At 41.0% G+C, this 17,851-nt stretch overlaps 2 protein-coding genes across 3 annotated transcripts in view; one reads left to right on the forward strand and one right to left on the reverse strand.

The window, feature by feature from the left end:
• The window catches only part of FMN2 (formin 2), a 177,710-nt gene extending 174,353 nt beyond the window's left edge, over positions 1-3,357 (forward strand). Inside the window, exons 22-23 of the mRNA XM_026845620.1 lie at positions 1,021-1,102; positions 2,553-3,357. Of these exons, the coding sequence (XP_026701421.1) occupies positions 1,021-1,102; positions 2,553-2,579 (109 nt within the window). The 3' untranslated portion in view covers positions 2,580-3,357. The remainder of the gene's footprint in view (positions 1-1,020; positions 1,103-2,552) is intronic.
• A 4,454-nt stretch (positions 3,358-7,811) lies between these two features.
• GREM2 (gremlin 2, DAN family BMP antagonist) overlaps positions 7,812-17,851 on the reverse strand; it is a 40,071-nt gene continuing 30,031 nt past the window's right edge. For both annotated transcript variants that reach the window (XM_026846158.1, XM_026846159.1), the window contains exon 2: positions 7,812-10,671. In XM_026846158.1, the coding sequence (XP_026701959.1) occupies positions 10,164-10,671 (508 nt within the window). In that variant the 3' untranslated portion in view covers positions 7,812-10,163. The remainder of the gene's footprint in view (positions 10,672-17,851) is intronic.

Genomic DNA, 17,851 nt, shown 5'->3' on the forward strand with positions numbered 1-17,851 from the left:
CACATCTATCACCATTTAATACCATCGTATAGAAAGTAAGTCTTTGAAGCTCAGAGAATTCATAACTTAAATCTGTATTATCAGTGTTTTAATAACCATGTGTGTTTGTAAGGCTCATCTACAAAATGAGTAAAAATGGTAAAGAAACATTTTACAGCATGCCATTGAACCCACCAGACTGATTCTGGCAGGCTCCCAGTCCGAGTATAGTCCTCAGCCTTTTATAGTTTGTTCCCTATCTACATGACAAAAAGGATGTATATCTCCTCAAAAATGTGGCATTTGGTGGCATTTCACAAGGCCCTGATTTGGTACTGTTTGGCAAGTCAGGAAGCACCAAGAAACAGACTCTCAGTTCTGGAACCCACTTTTCTCTTTACATCCAAGCAGCCTGCTGCATTCATCCCCAGTGATGTCATGTAAGACTTGATGCTCACCCTTAGCTTTGGGAAGAGTTGTGCGCAGTGACAGGCACCACCTTGGTTGTAAACATCATGTTCTGTGTTCGTGGCAATTTTCCATTTTTATTTTAAGTTAGAGAGTGAAGACTGAAAATTGAGGTTAGGCTATTTTGACATTTTAAATACAAACAGAATTGGGTGAAAGGGAAGATAGCTTTGGGAGAAACCTTGTTTAAATTTTCGTTGAGGTACTAAGGTTGGGAATGTATGGAGTCATAAAAAGAGAAGGAGCTTTCTTAGTGTTTGGTATGAATGCTCTGAAAGGTAAACTTATGTCATCCAGTGTATTTGAAATCCTGATACATTTGACTCTTCAACTACAGTGAGTACTGATTGCTTTTATAACTAGAATCGATTATGCTGTTGATTATTCAGAGTCTGATGGTATGGCAACAACAGCCACAGAATGCAAGTGCTGTTTTGTGCAGCATGCTAATAAAATAAGGGAATAAGTTTATCCACTTGTGTCCTGAGGCCTAAATTTGTAAATTATATACTACAATGTCTTTGGAAATGGGTTTGGTCTACAGGATTATTTATAAACTTTGTCTCTCTTCAGAGTTAAAGAAGCAGAGGAAGTCTGCAGGCAGAAAAAGGGGAAGTCGCTATACAATATAAGACCAAAACATGACTCTGGAATTGTAAGTAAAAACTGTAGCGATACTTCTGTTCCCCTCACTCGTTCTACCTTCTTCTCTTTGCATTTTATAGGCATGTTATTCTTAATGAACGTTCTTGTTCTCTTGGGTTTTTTTTGGTTTTGGTTTTTTTTTTAATGTTTATCATTTTTATAGAAGGTGTTAGATTAACAAACTTGAATGCTGCCTATTAATATTATTCCACAAAACAGATGTAGCACAAGCAAGAGCAGTGCATTATTGCCCCACCCTGCCAACCTGTCTGCATCCAGTCTTAGTGTGGGATGTAACTAGAAGGCAGAAAGGCAGTTTCAGTCTCAATCTTATTCGGTCAGTATTCACTCTCCTTTCTACAGTTACAAAATGTAAGGAAGAGTTGTGATAGGTACACATTTTTCAAGTTGGATCCCTGTATGAAATACTAGTGGATTCTGTTCCACTGATCTGGATCTGCTTGGAATAAAAACATTAGAAAAAGATAATACTGTGCTCTCACCATTCTTCTGAAAACAAATAACTAACTTTAACGATACAGTGGAGGAGTAATTCTAGTCATTCAACAAAACTTTTCCACTATGATTGCCTAAGCATTGCTAGGATCGTGACTGATTTTACAGAAAATAGATAGTCCTCTAATGAAAAATTAATCTGGCACCTCACATTAATATTATACTTGCAGCAACTGCCCATCAAGTATATTCGTAAAATATTGTAACAGAAGATTTTTTTTCATGTGTCTGTGTCCCTGTCTGTTCCCCTCCAGCACGATTTAATTCTTTTGTGCTTTGTAGTTGTGGGCTGTTACTGTGACACATCCTTGAAACGAAGCAGGTGGTAATTTACTGTATTCCAAGTAACATAATCTGACACATGAAGAAATCATTTTGCATTTATTGTTTCTTATTCAGAACATTTAGAGAGAGTTAGCTGTGCTTAGTGCCACAAGAAATGCAAATAGAGTAACAGCTTGGTGAGGAATGATAGATTTTATCACTTTTATATGAAACCGGATCAAGATGTTATTTCCAAAAAAGTCCCCCAAAAAAATAACACTGATTTAGATTTCTCCATCTCACCTATAACTTGCTGTATGTAAAGACACTGATTTATTTTTTTAAGAAATAACTAGAGGCTTAATTATTTCTGTATTATTATTATTATTATTATTATTATTATTATTATTATTATTATTATTATTATTTGCACTGAAACTGTGACGTTCAGTGTTACTGAAAATTTGATAGAGCAAAAAGGAAAGTAAACAAATATTTCACAAGCAGTGTGTAGCTGCAGTCTGCTTCAGTTTTAGCTTCAAAGGAAATTTATTTGTGGTCATTTCTATAGTAAGTATAATTGAACATTAGCGTTTGTATTTCTGTGCTGTTCATATTTGTGTGAGGTGGTTTTATGTATACTCAATTTTCTGGTTTTTAAAATTTATTTTATTTTTCAGAAAGCAAAGATAAGTATGAAAATCTGAGAGAAGAAAAGTAAAAGCCATTGTTACCTGGTTACCAAGACTCAACATGCCTGTGGGTGGGGAGTGAGGGGGAAGGAAACTACATCATCCTGATCATTTGTTTTCTTGACCTTTTTGAATTCGCTTTTTGTTCTCTAGAGTTTTCTACCAATTGATGTGTTATTGTACATTCATTCATGAATGTGATCACTTTAATGGAGTGCCCAGCAATATACTAGGTATGGACTTGGAACACCTTCCCCGTACTTTATATCTCCTTTGCCACTCAAAAATTACATTTTGTAAAGTGTATGGTATATTACAAATAGGCCAAGTCAGCATGCATCAAAACCAGCATCTGCATCAGTTCTGAACATGCTGAAAATTGCATTAAGTTGAACTTCATAAGAATGCTACTCGATATGTAAAACATTTCCATTCCTACTGGCAACATCTGTCTAACACAAATACTTCATGGCACTGCACTTAGATTAGGGAAAGAAATGTTACTCCTAGTGAATTGTTTGTATCCGTTTCACGTTGGCATTTGTAGTTTGTATTTTGAATCGTTAAGTGCTGTTTATACAGTATAATCAATGCTTTCCCAACTTGTTTGGTTGCCCTCCATGACTAAATATTTGTGGAACAAGATGTTTACTGTAACTATCTTTAAAATCGATAAGGCAGCATACTTTTACTTCATCTTTTGCCAGATAGTGAATGCCAGGTGGTATGGGGGTCAGAAATCCAGAATTTAAAAAAAAAAATAAAAAAATAAATAAAGTGAAAAGCAGGAAAATGCAGAAAAGCACAGAGTATGATAGAGAGTATGAGAGATTTGGCTGTTATAGTTTGTTATTATATAAAGCAGCTAATACTTTTACATGAACTTTAGAAGGTATAGTATAGTTTTAACTGCTGATCACTTAAGTCAGACAGGCTTTTGGCCACATGTACATGACTTCCCTTTTGGAATTAGCTTTACAGTTAATTTAAAACTCCTTTAGAGAGCCATTAAAAGACGCACATGGGGATTGACATTTATGGAAAACTGTAGCCAATTCTAGTGACAGAACATAGACTACCAACTAATTGTCATCAATTTCACACTTAACAGAATTGCAGACTTTTCCTCCAGGCTTTCAGTGTCCCTGACTAGGAGGTTAGTGATTGAAATCTGTGATTTAGGGCTTCCATTTTAGACCACATCCTTAATTTCTATTTGCAAACCAGAATTTACTATATCAGTTTTGATCTGCTCAACCAATAACAACCCCTTCCTCCAGTTCTAATTTAAGAACGCCAAACCAATCAGCCTGTTTGATAACATTTTTCTTTCAAAGCGCACTTTTCCTGAAAGCAGACTGTGTGTGCAGCTGAATTGGATGCATATGCTCACAACCTTGGAGCCTGAAAGACACTGGGGTAAGGCAAATGAGCTCTAACCTGCTGGGTTGGGTTATTCCCTGTCTAATCTAGCACATCAAAAGACTCCTAGCTGTCCAGAGGCTAATATACCCTACAGGGTATCATAAAAGGAAGTGCGAAATATGACCTCAGGAATCTGTTATTCTTCACGTATATCAAGCACTAGAAAAGATGGGTTTTTTCACTATGTGAAAAGCAAGTCTCCTGTTGCTGACAAACCTATGTGAAAATCTGTACTTGTAATAATTTCTGTCAGGGATATAAATTACCAAGAATGGAGTTCTAAAATTTTGTGTTGATGGGAGTAACATTACTATTTGGGGAAGTGAAGAGATTATTTGCTGTTACAACTAACTTATGGAAAAACTTTAAAAAATAAAGCTATTTTAATGGCACTGATTCAAATCCATGTTTGTATTTATGTAAACAATAGTCTTTTCCTCTTAACTTTGCTCCTAAGTGCAAGGATACAGTAGCATGTTTTCATTTGTAGCCTTCCTGTTCCCTTCAGTACCTACAGTATGTAATTACTATACTAAATGAAACAGATCATCTAACAAAGATCACTATGTGCAATACTGTATTTAGTGTTTCTATTTCAATTTTTTTAGAATGTTAATTTATATGAAAATAAAAGGAATAATAACAAAATAACTGCCTTCTCTCTTCAATGTCAGGCTACGCTGTAGTGCTAGCAGCTGTTTGATCCCTAAGCACCACATCCCATTCAGGCTCCTGCAATCAAGAAAAAAACCTTTGTGAGGGGATCGGTGGATGTGGGGCTTCTCTTTCCTTGCCTTTTGGAAGCATGACAGTAATTCCCAGTTATGTGGATATCGTACCTTTTCCCCAGGTGGTGGTAGCGAGGAGCTTCAGAGTCAGTCAGACTCGATGTATTTATCACTTCTCTGGCTTGTGCATGCCTTCTAGTAGTGTATTTAGCTCAGGTTTGTAACCCGTTCCTACTACTACTTTCTACGTAACAGTCTCATGAAATTGTGATTAGGGAAAAAAAATGCATTAAAAAGTGTTATCTGCATATTGTAATGTCTTTTTATAGATATAGATATGTTTTATATCATTAAAGTGTTGCCCAGCAATCTGGTAGGACTGTCACATACATACATACTACCCTTTTCACTGATCCGCAACATGGATGCTAAAAGTTCTTTGCAAACCTTTATCTCTGAAGATCAGTGTCAAAGGCTGACTGCAGCTGGTGATACCATTGTTATGATCTGAAGATACAAGCTGCTATATAGACTTTCCTCTTTCATTTTACTCAGGCCCAACCTCTTTGGTTAAACATGCTTCTCTTATGTAGCTTCTCTTCAGCCTGTTTTCAAACGTCCATAAAAAGTGAAGTAGCCCATTATGTGCAGCACCAGAGTTCACACACAGCACTCCCAGAGTGGATTCCCAGCATAAGTTTCACTGCTGCTCTTTTTTTTTTTTTTTTTTTTCAGTTGCACTCAGCATTTTACAGAATTTTGGACTAAGGTTCTTTTTGTTTAGGTGTGTTTTAAAGAGGTCACACATCCCACTGGTCCCCTCTCCACCCATTTACTGCAACATCAAGCATGCTACACTTTGAGTTGGCTGTAGTCCTACAAGAGTTCTCATGGACAAAATTCGGAGCCTTTGTTGATCACCAACACCATATATCACTCACTGTTACTTAAACAAGTGCAGCAGCTAAATAAGGACTTTCATACCTGAGCAGCAGATGTGACTTACTAACAGTCTGGTTTTTTTTAATGAGGAGCTAAAATTCATGTTCTCTTACTTCCAAATTAAAGCCTTTCAGAAGCATGGTACTTAGTCACGTTTCATGACACAGTAGTGGTTAGCTTTTTTTGTAGCACCTTTCATCATCCCAGAGCACTTCCAAAACTTGGTTAAGCATTAACCAACAGTGGCAGGGGGAATACAAGTTATGTCATCTTCCATAGACTGGTGTTTTTTCTTGCCCAGTTTTTCAATGATGTGCTTAAAGAGTTGGAAGCAGTTCCTAATTTCACTGAGAGAAGATATAGCAAGTCTTTGCATTGCAATTATTTTGTTGCATTCTGTAGGTTAATAAGCAAAGCTGAGTTTGTGCCAAGTCCATTATATCACTTACTTAAGTTACATCAAATTTAAATGACTATGGACAGAACGAGTGAAAACTGATGTGGTTGAGCTTTTCTGATGATAGTGTGACAGGTCAGCAAAGGGAGGAGACAGAAAACCATGCCCCACACCATTCAGGTCTGCCACCCATCAATCAAATGGGATTCATGTTACAGAACTGGTTTTCCAAGCCATTCTCTTATGACAGACCCACCTATACCTGTTCTGTACCTGACATTCATCCAACCTACTTCTAAAGGCATCCACTGGCAAGTCCATTGCCTCAAAAAGATGGTCTTTTTCTGAAGATAAAGGATCCCTGTAGAGTCAGCACTCTTTCCTCATTTATTCCCAGCTGCGGCTCAAATTTCAACTCTTAGAAACTTTGTCACTAAGTCCAAACTGGTCCCTGCCAACATGGCACTTCCATGGTTAGAGCTTAGCATTGCCTGTCCCCTTCCATCCCCTGTCCCACACCACCACTGTAAGACATACTGGATCTATCTGACCTAAAGCTTCTTTCATCTGCCCTAAGAGACTTGCCTTGCTCTTGGATTGCTTCCACAAAGAGAAATTTTTTTGGATTACAGCATACACCTCTTGTACGGTGGTTCAAGAGTTGGGCAGCAAGAGGCTGAGAGAGCTGGAGCTGGAGCCTAGGCTGTACCACAAACAGCAGAGGTTCAAGTGGGTGCTGGGCAATGAACCTACCTGCAAAGCAGGAGAGTGGCTAAGAGACAGGTGGAAATGAGAGGGGCAGTGGAGGAAATGGCTGCCTGAGTCCCTTTTGAGCCTGTCAACTTGCGAATTCTGGGCAGAGGTCCCTGACCGCGCCTAGGTAGCTAAAGCACAGCAAAGTAATTCTCAAAACCCAGCTACTAAAAAAAAAAAGAAGTCCCCAAATCCATTAAATTGCTGAATTGTGAGAGGATTTGGCAAGAGATGAGGAAGGGAAGGGATAAGAGAGCTCCTGCAGGTGTCAGTTATAGTGCCATAAAGACCATCGCTTGCTATAGCTCCCTTGCTAGTTGTGGTCTAGGTGCTCCCACTTATTTCAAGACTCATGACAGGCATCTCTTCTGGACACATACACGCTCAGCGTGAGAACTCTCTTTCCTCACTGAAGGTTTCCTTCAAGATTACTTTGAAACTATCTTTTCTCTGGCTTGGAAAGAAAAAAAGTACTACCCTACTTTGAAGAGACATACAGTGTATAGATTCAAGAGCTGATAGCAACCATTAAAGATACCCTATATCTTAAGATACCTTATTTTTTTTTCTTTCTTCCCTAGGAGTAGTTTCATGCCTGTTACATAAAAGTCTCTAGCTATATTTTAAGCTAAACCACTTAGGTCAGGGTAATAGTTACTTCCCTTACCACAAATGATGCCAGCAGTTCAGCCAGTGGTTGAGCTTTGGTTGTCATCTTGTCAGTTAACCAAAATAAACAGAATTTGTGCATGCGGAATCAACTCCAGAATCTAGGATTAGTGCAATTTATTCTTCCTTCTTGCCTTGTAGATTACCGGGGGGTGGGGTGCAGGGGAAGGTGTGTATGACAAGGGAAGAAGTAGGTAGGTTTTTCCCAAGCTGAAAGGGTGAGCCACCATTTACCTGTATCGGGTAGGGTCAAAAGGAAGACAGAGAATATACTGATTAGAGAGGAGCTGGACACAAGGTGTTGAAGCAAAGCCCGTACACCTGGATGCCATATAACCCTAGAGTAACTTTATTATTTAATCTATAATTTAATAGTAGACCTATAAAATAATTACATTATACTTAAAGCATTTCTTCATTTTTTGTTTTCATTTATAAAACAAAAATTAAATACAGTTTTAACCATTACAAGCTCAACCCAGTTTTTACATAAACACAGCTCCTAGAAGGAGCTTTAAGCTGCAGCATATTCATATTGCAAACTGGTGTAAACCCAGGCAGGGCATAGCTTAAAGATAAAGAATCTTGCACATTTTTCTTAACTGAAGTTACTAGGGTGCTTTTCTCTCTCTAGTCCAAAACGCCTGACTTTTCATTTCTTTCAAGAGGAGACTGTGATCCATGGAGTCTTAGTAGACTATAAGCTTTTGACACCTTCATCCCCACCCCACCCACCCCAACACCCTCAAGCATAGATGAACTGTGCCCATTTGGTGGCTGGCACGACGCTGTGGCGGTGCAGCAGTGACAGTCTCCGCAGCAATCCCTGCACGAGGAGTCTCCCTGTGCACTCCTGATATGCTGAAAGATCACAGCAGAAAAGCCATGGCTGTTCATGTAATAGGGCTAACAGACCAGCCAACCTCATCCTGCCCGTGCCAATCCCCATAAACCGCTTGGTGAGCTCTCGCGGAGCTCAGTCCCAAAAGCCTCTTAGAGCAGCCTGTCTCACATAATAGAGACCTGTGGCACTGAACCCCTGGCTGGCCAGAGTGCAAAACACGTTAACCCCTCAAAGGGGCTGCATGTGAAGAGGCTGGCGGGAAAGGGCTCCTGCAGAAAGCTGGTTTCACTAGATGCAGATGCTGAACTGTGAGACATGCATCAGGGAGTCGGCGTGTCATTTTTAATTTGTAAGCTTCAGACAATTGAGCACGCATGGGCTTTGGTTTGGGGGAAGGGGATGGTTTGTCTTGAGACATAGCTGGGACTAATACAGATCAGAACTGTAGCAAATGGGATATACAGGACACGCTAAACTCCATCAACTGAATAACAACATAGTATGATTTTAAATGAACTGCAAGTGTTCACCAACACTGATTATGTAGGACTCAAAAACTGAGAGGACCACCAGTACTATAGCAATTACAATTTACTCTCTCCCTGTTCCTACAGCTGTGACCCATCCCAGCAGTACTGAGTGATGGGTTTGTCCTCTAACACTAACATGTTAACATGGTTTCCAATCATGGGCGAGACACCACTCCCAAAACCTGATGACACTGATGTAGCTTTTGTATTCAGTCCAGCAATGACCAAATTTTGTCCTTTGAGCGACAGTGCTTTTAGGCTTTAAGGGAAACATCATTCCCTTGAGTATTCTCAGCTCCTCCCCCACTACACTCCCACCTTCCCCGGTCTGAGCAGGCATAAATATAAGGTCATAAATGATGTTGTCCTTTTTGGAGTAAGAAACACACATATATCTAACACACAAAACCCTACCAAAAGCCTAGTTCAACCATGTCCATTTTAAGCCAGGCAGCTGACCTAGCAACCAAATCTCTTACTCAACATTATTTTAATCTCTGGCATATTCTGCCACAAGAAAAATATACATGGCTAGGTCTATAATACTTTAAACAGCTGTTTACTATAGCTAGGTTACAAAATAAACACGGCTGTAGAGACCACGTGTTCAATATACTCTAACCACAACAGCATCAGAACCCACCCTCAGTCTGCTCTGTGGTCACAGCGGCTGACCCAGCGCCTCGCCCTCTTCCCCTCGCTTCTTATCTGCCGTTCAGACAACAACCCCTGAACCGTTTGTCATTGCACAATTAAAGTTGTCCTAAAGAGATGAGCCTCATTGGAGAGTCTCATTGCTTTTTGCACATTGCTCCTCGTTACTCTCCCTCATCTGCATCCCCCAGACCTGGGCAGCACCACAGCACTTCCAAGTATGAGCAGCACACTCCGGACCAAAGCATGGGGAAGGCGTTCTCGTCTCGTGGAGGGGACTGGAGTGTAGGGCAGAGGGCTTTACTCCACACAGTGGAAACATTTAATGCTGGATTCAGCCAACTGGTCACTTAGATGATCAATCCCAACTTCTGGGAGCCTGCTCCACTCCAGAAGATTCAACCACCAGATGATAATCGAAATACAATGAAACTTTATGGTGAAGTGCCTAACACAGCCCATTAAAAAGCATTATTCCAGTAGGCAAGCGACAAGGAGCCTTTCCTTGCTGGAGAGATGCCTCCTGAAAGAAAACAAAACACAAAAAAAAGGAAAAGAAGAAGCGAACCAAAAAAATGGACAGTCTGCTCAGTGGGAAAGGAGAGGCAGCGGTAAATCTGATGGGGGCAACAACAAGCCGTAGATACACGCCTGCTCTCACAGTTTGCCTGAGTTGTTAAGATTCACAGACATGCACCGGCACTGCTTGACCTTCTGAATTTTCTTGAGTCGGAAAGGTGGGTCCAGCTCGGGGCACTCCAGCTGCACAGTCGAAGAGGTGACCTTGTGTGGCTTGCAGAAAGCACAGGACTGGAAGGATTCCTCCTCCTTTTTCACGTGCCGTGGGATGTAGAAGGAGTTGCACTGCCCATAGCAAAAGCGGTTGATGATGGTGCGGCTTATGCAGCCCTCCTCGCTGACAGTCTGCCGCAGAGGCTGTGTCTTGCACCAGTCGCTCTTGAGGTACTTCCTCTCGGTGACCACGAGGGCCTCCTGGCTGGAGGCCAGCACCTCCTTATTCAGCTGCTGCCTCCGCTCTGAGTGGTTGCTGCTGCTGTCTTTGTAAGGGGAGGGAATGGCGCCTGCGGGACGGTTTTTCCTCGTGTCTGTTACTTGAACCAGCGCCGCCATCAGAAAAACGGACAAGGCAAATTTCCAAATCATCCTGCAATGGCAACACAAGTAGCTGTTAGGAGAGATACATTTTCAAACCACAGAACTGTAATGGAGTTGAACTTACGCATGCTTTTAGAAGTGGAGATTTTACCGCCTCTGTAATCCCACCACTTTTCCTAGGAGATTAGCTCTACTCTAGGGTGATTATTTATCATGAAGTGGCCAGGCCCTGTGGAAAGTCACACTGCTCCCCCCCTGCGCCCCCTCCTCCCGCCTCCCAAGCTCTCCAACTACATTTTTTTCCCCATGGGGACACTGCTGCTTTGATCGCTGACGCAGTGATTTTACTGAAGCTTCAGCCAGAAAGGTTTCCTCCTTCTCTGTGAAATTCTGGGCCAAACAGCTGGGCAAGCTCCTGGCTAGCAAAGGCTCAGGAGACTCCTGCCAATACTGTCACAGCTGACTGGGGGATGGTGGCGGTAGGGGCAGGGAATACCAGGTTACACAAGGTGAACTCCCGCCTGCCTCTCCAGCCCCCGAGTCCCTGCCCAGCCTCATTCCACACAGAAGTACTGAGAGGTGTCCAAAAGCATATTTTTATTGTTTTAAATTGCTTCTGAAGTTTCTTGGGGCTTTTATGGCACTTACAGACTTGCATTTGTTGTCTTTGTGGGAGGCCGAAAACTTGATGGATTTATTCTTGCAGTAAGAGGAAATGCTTAAACACAACTTTGAGGACTTCATTATTGCAACGCCTCTTAGGCAAATGGTTTAAGAAGGTTTGTAAACAGGAGAGAATTCAGTATTTATTTTAGATGTTAAGGAATAGGAGAGTTAAGGAATAAGCCAGTTGCTAGGTTAAAATAGTCAGCCAGTTGGCAAAAATATTTTTTCCTACAGTTGTCTATTAAGATTTCTTGTTCTGTGGAGCATCTCTTACCAGCTCTTGGATTTTAATCAACCACTTGTCCAATTCATTTTAGTAATGTGTTTCGATGCACTTCCAGGATATCAGAATAGACATACTAAATTTCCTCATAAACTCAATGCTCACCAGTGAACTGCCACAACTCATTTGACAGTTCATTTCACATCATTCTCTCTGGAAAGGGAGAAAAGAGGGTCTCTAGGTTGCCAGAAGTGAGTGCAGCCCAGAAACTTCCACTTCAGAGGCAAGGATACTTCAAGCCTTTCTAAAAGTGCTCTGCTCACCTTTGTTCTTAATGGACTGCATTTTTAAAAGAGCTGAAAGACTATCCATCTATTCACAGAAAATCTTCAGATCCTTGCAAGTAATGATTTTTTTTTCCCTTTAGAGTGGTGCCAAGACAAAAAAAATACCATTGCACAGGTAAATATAGGTATGTCGAACACTGTAGACATTGCATAGGTATCCTAACATGAAAACATGCCATTTTCCAAACAGACACCAACAGATAAAATGTTTGGAGTAAAGGTGCAAGAGAAGACAACAGCAAGAACAAGTACTTCTCACTTGCAGACCTAATGTATTTCACCCCCATGGAGATAAAGGGAAGGAACTACTGCGGCAGACTAAGTGAGATAACATACCTTTACAAGATTTTCTAAGTTTATGAGATCTCAGTGTCAAGATTTGACCAGATTTCTAAGGGGAGAAGTTTGAAGTGCTGAAGGAAAGGCAAGTGCTAATCCTATGGATGTAAATGGAGGATGTTCTGCTGCAGAGTTAACTTTCACCAGACTCTGTGATTGAAACGGAACCACCTTTAAACGAAAACCAGTATTTCTAAAGCCCAAAGAAGCTCATTCATCTGAAACCATGCCAGCTGCCCACTGACACCCATTGTAGCCATGGGTACTTTAAATCAGTGGCCTATTTTCACACTGCTTAACATTCAGCACACAAGCCCAGATGTTTTGTCCAGAGTCTTTAAATGAAGCAAGACTAGACTTGGCTTTGCTCACAGGTATTGTCGCCAAGATCATTGGATGTCAACCCACATAGCCAGGCCAAAACCTAATCAGGTAATTAGTTTCAGTTGAATATAGTGTTCCATGCTTCCTTTCAAACCATTCCCATGTTATTCTGCACTGATGGCTACATTTCAGTAGTGGATAAAACAACTGATCCCCACTGGTTTGTGTTTTACATAGAAAGGGGAGAAAAAAACCCCCAGGAGTTACAAGCCTACATCTTCTAGAAAAAGGCAGAGGTGAGCTCTCCACAAGATGCTGTATGCCAACACTCCTCAGGTGTACTCTTCTACTCTTCTCTTGAAATGCAAGCTCACAAAGTAATTGTGATAACTCTACTGTCCTTTGGCAGTGGGGAGCAGTCCTTTCCATCAGGGATATCACCTCTCCTGTCTCATTTCTCTGGTCCTGGAGGGAAAGAGGACAGTACAAGCCAGAGGCACATCAGAAGGAGAGACAGACTCTTTCCCCCACCCCTTCCTCTTTTCTTGGGGAAACCCTGTCTTGACACATCCACCTTTTCTTATCACAAAATGCAAGTTGAAACTGTTTCGCTTTCATGTCAAGGATGAGGTCAAGTAGAAATCCTATGTAGGAATTAAGGAAAGTTGACAGAGAGCTAACAACTCAAAGTCTACAATATGAAGAAATATAGTAGCTTTCTAATTACTGAAATAGTTTTATGTAGGCATGGAGAGCCATTCAACAGAGTAAGTAGGATTTATTCAGTAAGTCTATGTTTATAACTAATAAAGCATTATTAATCAAAGCCACTATTGTAAGGTTATAAACCAAACACTGCAGTACATGTTAGCAAGTACTTCTACAGACAGGTGGGAACGCACCACCTATTTCTGTCATTGATCCTTATCAAACTTGTACCTTAAAATGTTTACATAATAGAATAATAATCTATTTAACACTTGCAGGTCAAATGTGCATCCTGTCAAATCGTGGAATTTCTAATCACAGGGTTGCCCCTTACTAGCCTGCAAATCACCCCTTTCTAAGCCCTGGTACACAAACCCCCTATTCAAGCAAGTAAGGGTGCAAACAAGGTCACCTGGTGCCAGCAACATGCCAAGGAATACATATATTTTCAGTGCTCACATGCAAAGAGAAGAAAAACCCCGGTATTCTCAGAGAAACAGAACATTCTGGTAAGCTCAGCCTGAATGCAAACAACATGGTGAAGGCTGCCTGTCTGCAGACAGAGCAGGATGAGAAGAAACACAAAGCGTACTAGAGGAGAATCTGGCTTCTGGCAAGAACAGGGCAGTTCTGTCCTACTTAGATGTCACAGAATTGAACAGCATGTGGCTGAGACCAGGCAAGCGAGAACTGCCTCAGGAGACCAACGCCTCTAAAACTTGCACAAATGCCAGCCTGGGCCCACCGTTTCTGATGCACTGGGGGGCTCCCCATGGCAGAGCTGGTAGAAGCTCCTGTGTGAGAGTTTTCAGCTTCTTCAAGCATCACTGCCAGTTGCTGCCAGTTCCCCCCCCTCCCTTTTTTCCCAGCATGTGAGCTGATGCAGAAAACAACTTCAGCTTTGACTAGAACCAAACAAGGCCTAGCTGTAAGTTAGCATTTCACCTGCTCAGTTTTTATCTCTTTGAGATAAGGAAATCAGCATCACGTACGAGTTCATAAACTCATCAAACCCGTCATGCTGGAGCTGGGCTATCAAATACTCAGGAGCGTAAAAAATACTTGGCCTAGGAGGGAAGAACACCAAGATCCAGCTCTGTAATCCAGTGAGGTCAGGGCACACAGCTAAGAGGGAAAGACCCAGGATCACTGCGTCTGTCCTTAGCTTTATTTCTTGTTTGTATCCAATTACTGTGTAACATAAAATAACTACCAAGGCAGGCTCCCTCTTGCATACCGACCTTCTGGCCCTATAACTCATGCATTCTTGAAAGCAATCCAGCTCCGGAGCAGGACACGCAGCAGTGTAACCCCCAAAATAGCCTATCGTTTTGTGGTTAGGGAACTTCTCTGGGAATTGGAGTATTGGATTTGATCTCAGAATTCAAGTGCATCACTTTGGAGAAGTGCCCCAATGCAGAAGTGGGTGGGAACGAGAGGGCAGAAGGTAACGGCAGCACCCATCTCTGCTAAGTGACTGCTCCACCATTTCCTCTGGTTTTCAAAGGTGTGAGTTCAGTTTCTAAGCTCAAGATGCAGTTTCTGACTAGGAATGCCAGTTTTGTAGATCAGCCTACTTCAGGGTTGTAGGTGGACAGAAAGAGATGATGATTTAACTGGAAGGTCACTGTGGTATTTTATGTTAGCTGCTCAGGACATCAGCAGGTGTGAGACCTATTTGTTTTAGCATGCAACACCTACAAAGCACTCAGCATTACCAACATTCCTGGAAGCATCCAGCTCTGATACAGATATGTCACACAATCATCTCCTCTTCACCACGCCTTCCTGGGAGGGGTACAGGAAAAAAGCCACAGCCAATGGTTTAAAGAAAAAAGGAATCTGCAAAACCTGTTTTACCATGGATCTTGAGAGCCTACCTGTTTAGCTTTGTCACAGGATGGATTCAGCCTGTAAATACATGTGGAACGTTCAGTACTATAAACCTATCCTACACCTATCAAAAGCACTGCAACAGCCAATGAATGGGAAGATGATAAACAAATGTAGAGATAGTTTACTTCTTGAAAATTCTGAATTTAAATAACAGCTGAAGAGTTTGCCTTGGAAGAAGGTTTCTCATGAACTACCCAACAAAAGGCAGGAATTACAGGCTAAGTTAAATCAGGTGTGGTTCCGTGGCATGGTACATACATGGCCGCATTTGATCACCTGCATCACTCTTTTACGTTTCCATCTTGCAAACTTGAGAAACATAAGAGTTCTCCTTTGGGATCAACTATTCAGCTAACTGTGGGAACACTCCCCACTTGCTTTCATATTAGACATAGTCAAAAAAGAATATGTATAAACCAGCCGAACGTATATTAATGTAAGAACACGGTGTACATGGTCAGTTCTCAGCATTTAAGATGGGACATAAGAAGTGTTCCTTGAAGACAAGCCAGGCAATAACTTTTCAAAGAACTAAAACTTGGCTTCAGCAATAGATGCAGGAAGCCAGGAAATATCAGATTCTCTACCAGGAAGCCAAAAATGCTATTTATTTAATTTATTAATGGTTAGGCATGATTCTAATGGTACAATGTTCAAATAAAGACTGTACAAATCAGGCATCTTTGTGCAAGGGAGGCATTTGGTGCTAACTTCTCCCTTTTAAGTATCCTTTGGAAACTATTGCTCCTGTTTCTCAACAACGTCAGCAATAACTGAACACTGTACTGTATCTTTTCACGGAGCCATGGGCCCCTTAGTAAATCATTCCATCATTAATAGATTCTCATGATTGAATTGCCAAGACTGAGGCCAGCCACAACAACAAAACATGTAGGAAACAGGGGGGGACGGACACTTATAAAAACCCTCAGAAAAAACAGTACTGCAACTAGAATGTGTAATTCAGATATTCAGATACAAAATCACTGCATTTTAGCAGTAATTACCATATACTAGAAATACTAGGAATACTAAGCATCACTTTTAAAAACCACTTCACACAACACCAAAGGGAATAATTGTTTAAAAAACAATAGTTAATGCCATTACAAGCAGAAAGTTTTCCATTCTTGCCCTCTAAGAACCTTCTATAGTCATTTGAGAGAAAGCTATTTCGTTGCATCACAGCCCTAGCAGTAGGTGGTAAAGGGAGAAAACATTCTGTTCAGACTTAATAAACTCCTTGTACCCTCACTGGCTGGCTTAGATGCAGATCCATTCTCCTGTCCCTCCTCCCATCTTCCACCCACCAAGGAGTTCCATCCTCCTCTCTCCTTCACACCAGCACTTTTACCCTAGAGAGGCCCAAGCATGCCCATGGGGAACACCATGAAGCTGTGAAGGAAACGGGAAAGGTCTGCCTGCAGGCTGGACACCTCAGGAACCATACTATCCTGTCCAGGCTCTTGTTCTGTTTTGGAAAGGGGAAGGTGGGTTGGGTTTCACTGATGCCAGTCTGTGTTCCTCAGCAGAAGACAGCCTTTCCCCCAAAATGCCATAACTTAGAAGTTCTCCTTGTCAAGACAGTTCCTGAAGACACTGAATTTAAAATACTGAAAAACAGACTACATCATAGACAAAACCAAAGTACATAGAACAAAGACACTGGTGGGGACAGTCTATGCTAACATAAATCTAGTTGAAAAAAACTCAAGAGGATTTTGCTTCGTATTGATTTGAGCTCTCACTCTAAATTTTCTACAACCAAGAGCTTTTTCTTGAATTTTTTTCTGAAGAGATTGGGAGTTTAGAAGGATTCCCGGTCCATACACAAAAATATAAGAGGAATCAAGGACTCAACCAATTACTCACATCATATCCAGCAATGTACAATGTGTCAGATATATTTTTTTAGGTCAGAAGCAATTATGAAGAAAACTTGAGGGTAAACTGACTCTTAGCACTAAACTCATCCAGCTTGATTGATGAGGTTTTCCTTCATATTTTGTCCTCTTTCTTATCTACCTTTACTGCCTCCAGAAATTCATGTTTATAAGCATTGAACCATGCCTTCTTTCAGGAACTTGACACAAGCTCATTTGAAATAGGTTAGAATGCAGCTATTCACTTTATCAGGGTTAAGAGGTCACATTATTCCAATGCTCTTCTTTGCACTGACATCCTGTCAGAAAGTACATAGATATAAATATTGTCTTACTGATCTATGGTATTAGGTTCTCCACAGGCTGGATCCTTCCTACCTTACATAGCTTCTAAACCTGTGCTTTGCTTTATTTTTTTTTAAGTAGTAGTAGTATTGAAGGAATTGAGAGGTGTCTAGGTTTTTAAAGCCAGAACAAGGAGTTTGTGAGGGAGAGTCACTGAAGTTTTCATAAACTGAGACACCGGTTTTTATCTATCATATCCGAGATATGCATTAGAATTCCAGAAGGCTGGAGAGACAGGAGGTGGTGGTGTTGAAGCCAGCCCTGGTATTTTTCTCTGAGATACATTCATTAACACTTATAACCATGATAAGTAACAATGCTTCCCAAACCTCACATATAATAAATGCAATTACTAAGACCTTCACCCAATAAGAAGAAAACAGTGAAGGAAACCATGCTCCAAGTTGGGTTCTTTAATGCTAAATGTTAGCCAGATAATATAGTGAAGTAAGACACTATCAATTCATACTGCCCTGTATTTATCAGTAGCAAAGATTT

This window comes from Athene cunicularia, assembly GCF_003259725.1.
Source record: "Athene cunicularia isolate RWA chromosome 3 unlocalized genomic scaffold, athCun1 chr3_part1, whole genome shotgun sequence".
Lineage (NCBI taxonomy): Eukaryota > Metazoa > Chordata > Aves > Strigiformes > Strigidae > Athene > Athene cunicularia.